Genomic DNA, 7,398 nt, shown 5'->3' with positions numbered 1-7,398 from the left:
TGGACTGAGAGGCACCAGGTACAACTATACAGAAGCGCAAGGAGTCTATTTTGTTGGAAGTACTTTTAATGAAAGTGGTGTCGTTATGCACAACTGACAGCGAGGAAGGTGCAGGGACTGCCACTGCCTGATACATGAGCCCTATTTTGTTCAAGTATTGTGTAAATGTGACAGGCTCACCACATATTCCGTCTTAAGGTGGCAACAGACGTTACAATTATGATGGTCCAATGGTCACAGGAAAGATCTTTCATTTTCAATACTGTTAGAGCTGAATCGTCAGATAAATAGATAGAAACAATAGCATTCTACCTGTATGTTACGATTCAGCACTAACAATGGCTGAAGTTTTGGTGCCTTCAGAGGTGCCCGTTCAAAATTTTCTGGCCAGCCCGATCGACGAGCCGACCTATATCCAAGTCTTTTTTTGATATCGGTTTGGCTTGTCTTTCGCCATAGACACACTATATAACGTACAAGGTCAAGATATTATTGTTGCACCTATGGCCACCTTTAGTCAAACTCTCCAAGTTACCAGGAAATATTCTGGTGGATACAGATGCCAATGGGCCTCCTAACAGGGCAGCCATCAGGGGGGGACAGTGCGAGAGTTGTAGGGGGCCCTGAGGGTAAGGGGGCCCGGCCACGCCACACTTACTTGATTAGCCGGGCCTCCCATCTTTCTGAGAGCTGCTGACTTCGGGAAGGTATGGACGTTTAAGGGGCCATGGCCACCAATTTTCTTATAATGGGGGGGGGCCTGGCCACCGATTTTGGCCACCAATTTTTTTTTTCTCATGTGGGGTCCTAGCCACCAATATTCTTTAATAGGGGGCCCTGACCACCAATATCTTTTTATTAACATATGGGAACCCTAGCCACCAATATTTTTTTGTTTTTATATTGTGTGGTGGGGGGCGGACCCGTAGGTGTGGCTTGCGGTGGGCTCAGCCCAGGGGGCCCAGGAAATTTTGTTGTATGGGGCCCTGTGATTTCTGATGGTGGTCCTGCCTCCTAATCACCCAACCAGTTGGTCTTGTGTCATGGCCACATGGCTGCATCTGCCACATTAAGAACCTTGCCTCGGGCAGCAGTGAGCGGCCAGTTACTAGGGGAGGCAAAAATCCACCTCTGATAAATTCAAGAGCCAAATATCTATTTTTTAAAACTAAAATTGGTCTCTTCCTATTCAGATTGCACAATGATGATGCTGCTCCACTTGACTAGATGTTTGCTTTCAGACAGCTCATCACTAACCTGCTGATTGGCTGCTATGGGCTACTAAACCTTGAGAACACTTTGCTCTGCTTTTGAATTATCTGTGACTATACATTAACTGCAACTATGGAACCTCTGCAGACTCTTATTTTTCCCGAGAGCAACGGGGGATTCCCCTGGAGCAGCGCCAGCACCTAATTAAAAGGTACGTTAGTCGTCTGCAACCACAAAATTAACTGCAATAGGCAGGAATGAGCATGGTTCTGGGTGAGACATTAACTACCTAACGGCTATAAAAGAACCAACGTTCAGATCAACTGAGGATGTATCAGACATTATATAAAGACATTTACCTGGTTATGGAAAGACCATTCCACATTTCTCTGACTTGTTATGCTAATTGTCCATATTTTGCCCGAAGAGAAGCCAAAAACACAGAGGCATGTTTCCAAAAACAGGGACTCTGTGTCCTTACACTGAGTTCAATGATTTGGTTTCGATTCAGCTAAATTACACCACTTTTTCTGTTTTTGGAAAGTTGTCCCCAAATCCAAACATCATGGACAAGTGGAGTTGACAAATTAAAATGTATTCAAAACAGGATTTGATGTTAACGAAATGCAGACTTTCTCATAATTTTTGATGCAATAGGGTAATCCATCTGGATATGTCTTTGGAGGGGGGGGGTGAAAATATTGGGGTCAAACTGGCTCCCATAGGTTATACGTGCTATTGTAGTTGTGGTTACATTGGGCCTACAGAGTCCCACTCATACTTATTGGATATCATGTTTTTTACTTCTTAAAGGGGACCTGTCATCTGAAAAAATCACTCCAAATCCTATTTTATCACATTAGTCAAGCAAAATAAACTTTAATTACACTATATAAATTATTTGAATCTTGTCTCCTTCAGGCTGGGAATTCATAATTATAACAAGCAGGCAGGAGCCATTTTGTCTACTCTATTATTAAGGCAAGCCTTGCATCATCTCAAAGTCTTGTTTGTGCGCCAGAATGGGGGACCTGATGTCCATCCCCATGCCCTGGTTACACAAATAAATGGTAAAGAGAGAGGGGGAATGTGGGGGGTGCAGTTAAATCTAGGAAGTGCTGAATGGAAAGTGAAAGTAATTGCCTGCTCCGCCTCTATGCCTAAGGCATTGAGGAGGGGCAGACAATATTTGATTGACAGCTGAGATTTTGAAATGAGTTTACAACAGTTATGAACGCTTTAATAAAAAAAAGAATTTGGATTTTATGTTTAATTTGAAAAGGACTTTTATTATACAGATTTTTATGTCTGGGTGACACTCCTAGAATTGGGTTCTCATGGTTAAAACGTAAATGTTGAAGAAATGTGGCTGAACCTTACACTGCTCTCACATAAACAGAATTATAAGACGTTGCCAAAAACTATCCACCCTGTTGAAAAGTAAGCAAGAAATTCTGGGATATCATATAAACACAGGGGGCTATTAATCTTTGATAAGTGAATCCTAATATAGGAAATAAAATTCCCTTTCTGAGCATAAAACGGAGTCCGTTTAGTATAAAAATATTTATTAATGACAAAAAATATTAAATAACTTTTTAAATGATAATCATTGTGTCACCTGACACACCCAACGCAGACCTGAAGGTTTCTATTTTTTTTAAAACATGAATTGGATATAAAATACAAGGCTCTGGCTATTGGTTCATGTTACTTTGTAGTAGTGGAGTTGGTGTCCATGCAAAATTGTGGAGAGGTTTAATTGGTAAACATGTAGAATCACTGGCACAAAGAAAATTCAAGGGTCACCAAAAAATCCTTGGAATTCAGATGCAGGTCTTAGGAGTAGTTCTAAGTGCTGAACTGGGCGCTAAAGACCTAAGATAAGAATTATTCTGTTTCAGCAATGGTACTCAAAGCAGGATGGAGAGGAGAACAGGGTTCTTTGTGTATTTTTGTGATTCCCAGTTCTCTAACCCAAATATTGTCTTTGCCATCATTAAAGAGCAGAAAACTTTTGATGTTGAACCATCATAATTCTCCACAGTGCAGGAACCTCTTGTACTTGGCATGGGGGGTACCAAAGGATAGATCAAGTCATTTCCAGGTTTGAATGTCTTTCATATATAAAGGGGAATGAATGGCTTCCTCATGTCGGGGATCTGGCAGGGTTATATCCTGGTGTCGCTCTTTGTGGAGATGAGGAAACAGCGCTGTTTTTGAATTCTCCCCTGAATCTCTCCTTCATATCCCGTGGGGAGGAAGATTTGCCCCTCACAATATCTGAAATCTGGGAAAAAAGAATCAACGTTTTGACGTCATAAAGGGACATTCTACTCTGCTTTAACTCCCCCAAATGGTGATATGGAAGAGAGGGTCTTCAGAAAGCCTGGCCAATGTGAACGCCAGATTACTGCACAGCAGAACAATGATCTGATGTTTATTCTGGTAATTCTGCTATATCCACATACTGCCATATCCATATACTGCAACTGTTTATTCTGGTAATTCTGCTATATCCACATACTGCCATATCCATATACTGCAACTGTTTATTCTGGTAATTCTGCTATATCCACATACTGCCATATCCATATACTGCAACTGTTTATTCTGGTAATTCTGCTATATCCCTACTTGTATTTGTTAACCCCAATAACTTTTGTCTGTCAGGCCTATTCTACTTTAGTTCTTTGATAAATATCTAAAGCACACATCTGTGTCCCCTCCTCAGTGAACAAGAGATATTTTTATAGCCCCAAACCTGGTTCTGGTGTCTGTAAAACTCTGCCCTTTGCTAGCTATTTAATTGATTAATTGATTAATTAGGCTCTGGTTTTCCCAATCAGCTACATATAAATTCAGACCCAGTATTGGGGATGGCACTCGTGTCTGGGGCATGGCACGAGTGCTAACCTTTCCTAAGTGCTAAAATTTCTCAAGTGCTTAGAAATGACAGTTAAACAAGACAGCTGGACAAGGCATTGACAAGGCAAAAGGAACCGGATTCCCCTGCAATCAACAGTGAACCATCTGGGATAAGAAGAAAACAGATTTGTTTGTACCTGCTAGTTTGTTACTTCTTATTCCAAACATGCTTTATCCTGCATTTCTCCTCCTTTCACTCTCATGCTTCATAAAACATTTTTCACTACCTCCTCCGGCAAGTCCCACTTCTATACAAATCTCAGCCTCTGTACTCTCCTCTCCTTCCCTCTCCACACATGAAGTTTATAAAGTACTCGGTTTAGCTATTCCACAAAACTCCTCCTTTTCATACAAACGAAGGACTTATAAATCCCACTCACACTTAGTCTTTCTTTCCTTTCTATTGCTGGCAGCTGGGGACATTTCCCCAAACCCTGGCCCTTACCCCATCCCAGTTATATCACGACCACGAGCTCCTTCTCTCCGGAGCAAATTCCAACAGTACAGAACTCTTACTCCTATACCCAAAAACCCAGTTAATCTTTCCTGTGCTCTCTGGAATGCCAGATCTGTCTGCAACAAACTCACCGCTATACACGACCATTTCATTGCAAATTCCTTTAACCTACTCGCACTTACTGAAACCTGGCTTTCTCCTACTGACACCGCCTCACCTGCTGCCCTGTCCTATGGGGGCCTACACCTTACTCATACTCCCAGACCTGGTAACAGACCTGGAGGTGGGGTAGGTTTGCTTCTCTCTCCCCGCTGTACTTTTAAAGTTCTTCCACCTGTTCCCTCTTTATCATTCTCCTCATTTGAGGCTCACTGCATTAGGCTCTTTTCTCCGGTTTCACTGTGCATTGCTGTTATATATCGACCACCAGGACCAACTGCACAATTTCTGGACAACTTTGCTGCCTGGCTTCCTTACTTTCTTTCATCTAACATACCATCCATCATATTAGGTGACTTTAATATACCCGTTAACAACATTAACAACTCTTCTGTCTCTAAACTTCTTTCACTAACCTCCTCCCTAGGCTTATCTTTGTGCTCAGACTCCCCCTCTCACTCCAATGGTAATGCTCTGGATCTCATATTTACCAGACTCTGTTCAACCACCAATTTTACTAACTCACCATTTCCCCTCTCTGATCACAATATGCTCACATTTTAACTCTCACTAACTCCCTCCTCACCCCCTGCTATTCCCCAAACACGTACCTACCGTGACTTGCAAGCTATAGACGTGTCACATCTCTCTTCTTCCTTTGACTCTCTTCACTCTAATATCTCAGCCATCTCATGTCCTAATGTGGCTACCTCTGTCTACTATAGTACTCTCACCACTGCCCTAAATGAGCTTGCTCCTTTAAAAACTAAACGTTCTAGACCCAAACCACTTCAACCTTGGCATACTGCTCATACAAAAGCGCTCCAAAGACACTCACAATCTGCCCTGCGCTCCTTTAACACCAGCCTCTTCCAAGCCAAACAAACATACTTTACTTCACTCATTAACTCCCTTTCTAAAAAACCAGCACAACTTTTCTCCACCTTTAACACTCTCCTTTCCCCTTCTCCACCCCCTCCATGCACATCTGTCTCTGCTCAAGATATTGCTGAGCACTTCAAAAACAAAATTGACACTATCAGAAGGGACATTACACTACTCAACCCCCCTAGACTTCCACCACCCTCCCTCCACACTCCCCAGTCCCTCCTGTGCTCCTTCACCCCTGTCACTGATGAGGAAGTCTCAAAGCTTCTGGCCTCTTCTCACCTTACCACCTGCCCGCTTGATCCAATTCCCTCAAAACTTCTCCGCAATACCAATCCGTGTCTAATCAAAGCCTTAACTCACCTATTTAATCTTTCCCTCTCAACTGGACTGTTTCCTTCTCAACTAAAACATGCTCTTGTCACCCCCATCCTGAAAAAACCCTCTCTTGATCCCTCCAATCTTGACAACCTCCGACCTATCTCTCTGCTACCTTTCATCTCTAAACTACTTGAGCGCCTAGTCTACAACCGACTTACCTCATTCCTCTCTGACAATAACCTGCTGGACCCCCTACAATCTGGTTTTAAGCCACAACACTCCACGGAAACTGCCCTGACTCGACTGACTAATGACCTTTTAACCGCTAAAGCCAACAATCACTTCTCACTACTAATACTGCTTGACCTCTCAGCCGCATTTGACACTGTAGATCACCCTCTCCTCCTCCAGTCCCTCCAGTCACTTGGCCTTCGTGACACAGCCCTGTCTTGGTTCTCTTCTTACATCACCAATCGTTCCTTCAGTGTCTCCTACAATGGAGTAGCATCTTCTCCCCTACCTCTTTCTGTTGGAGTTCCCCAAGGCTCTGTCCTGGGACCATTACTATTCTCCCTCTATACTTCCTCCCTTGGCAAATTAATAAATTCTTATGGTTTCCACTACCACCTCTATGCTGACGATACTCAGATCTATCTCTCATCTCCTGATCTCAACCCAGAACTCCTAACTCGCGTCTCCTCCTGCCTGTCCGCTATCTCTACCTGGATGTCACAACGCTACCTTAAATTAAACCTCTCTAAAACTGAAATGGTTCTCTTTCCTCCAACTAACACCAGTAGCATCCCCGAAGTATCCATCATAGTTAACAATTCCACTATCACCCCCTCTCCCCAGGCCCGGTGCCTTGGGGTTATCCTAGATTCTGCCCTGTCATTCACTCCTCATATCCAGTCACTTATTAAATCTTGTCACTTCCACCTAAGGAACATATCCAAAATACGATCATTTATCACCCAAGACGCTGCCAAAATTCTTATTCACTCTCTCATCACATCGCGTCTAGACTACTGTAACTCTCTTTTAATTGGCCTCCCCCTCCAGAGACTGTCACCTCTCCAGTCCATAATGAACACTGCTGCGAGGCTCATACACCTCAGCAACCGCTCCTCCTCTGCCTCGCCATTCTGTCAATCCCTGCACTGGCTTCCGTTACCTTTCAGAATCAAATTCAAATTAATGACACTGACTTTCAAAGCACTTCATAACTCTGCCCCACCCTACATCTCTAAACTCATCTCTATATACTCACCCACTCGCTTACTACGCTCCTCTACTGACCTGCTACTCAACTCTTCTCTCATTACCTCCTCACATGCTCGCATGCCCCCTTTGCAAGGGCTGCACCCCTCCTCTGGAACGCTCTCCCACGGTCTGTCCGACTTTCTCCCAACCTTTCTACTTTCAAGAAATCT

At 43.3% G+C, this 7,398-nt stretch overlaps 1 protein-coding gene across 1 annotated transcript in view; it reads right to left on the bottom strand.

The window, feature by feature from the left end:
* Positions 1 to 2,763: 2,763 nt before the first annotated feature.
* Positions 2,764 to 7,398, bottom strand: part of bcl3.S (BCL3, transcription coactivator S homeolog) — a 38,585-nt gene continuing 33,950 nt past the window's right edge. The window contains exon 8 of the mRNA XM_041571586.1: positions 2,764 to 3,502. Within this exon, the coding sequence (XP_041427520.1) occupies positions 3,362 to 3,502 (141 nt within the window). The 3' untranslated portion in view covers positions 2,764 to 3,361. The remainder of the gene's footprint in view (positions 3,503 to 7,398) is intronic.

Source organism: Xenopus laevis, chromosome 7S (assembly GCF_017654675.1).
Source record: "Xenopus laevis strain J_2021 chromosome 7S, Xenopus_laevis_v10.1, whole genome shotgun sequence".
Classification (NCBI taxonomy): Eukaryota; Metazoa; Chordata; class Amphibia; order Anura; family Pipidae; genus Xenopus; species Xenopus laevis.
The sequence above is the reverse complement of the archived record's forward strand: the minus strand, read 5'-3'. Positions and strand labels throughout refer to the sequence as shown.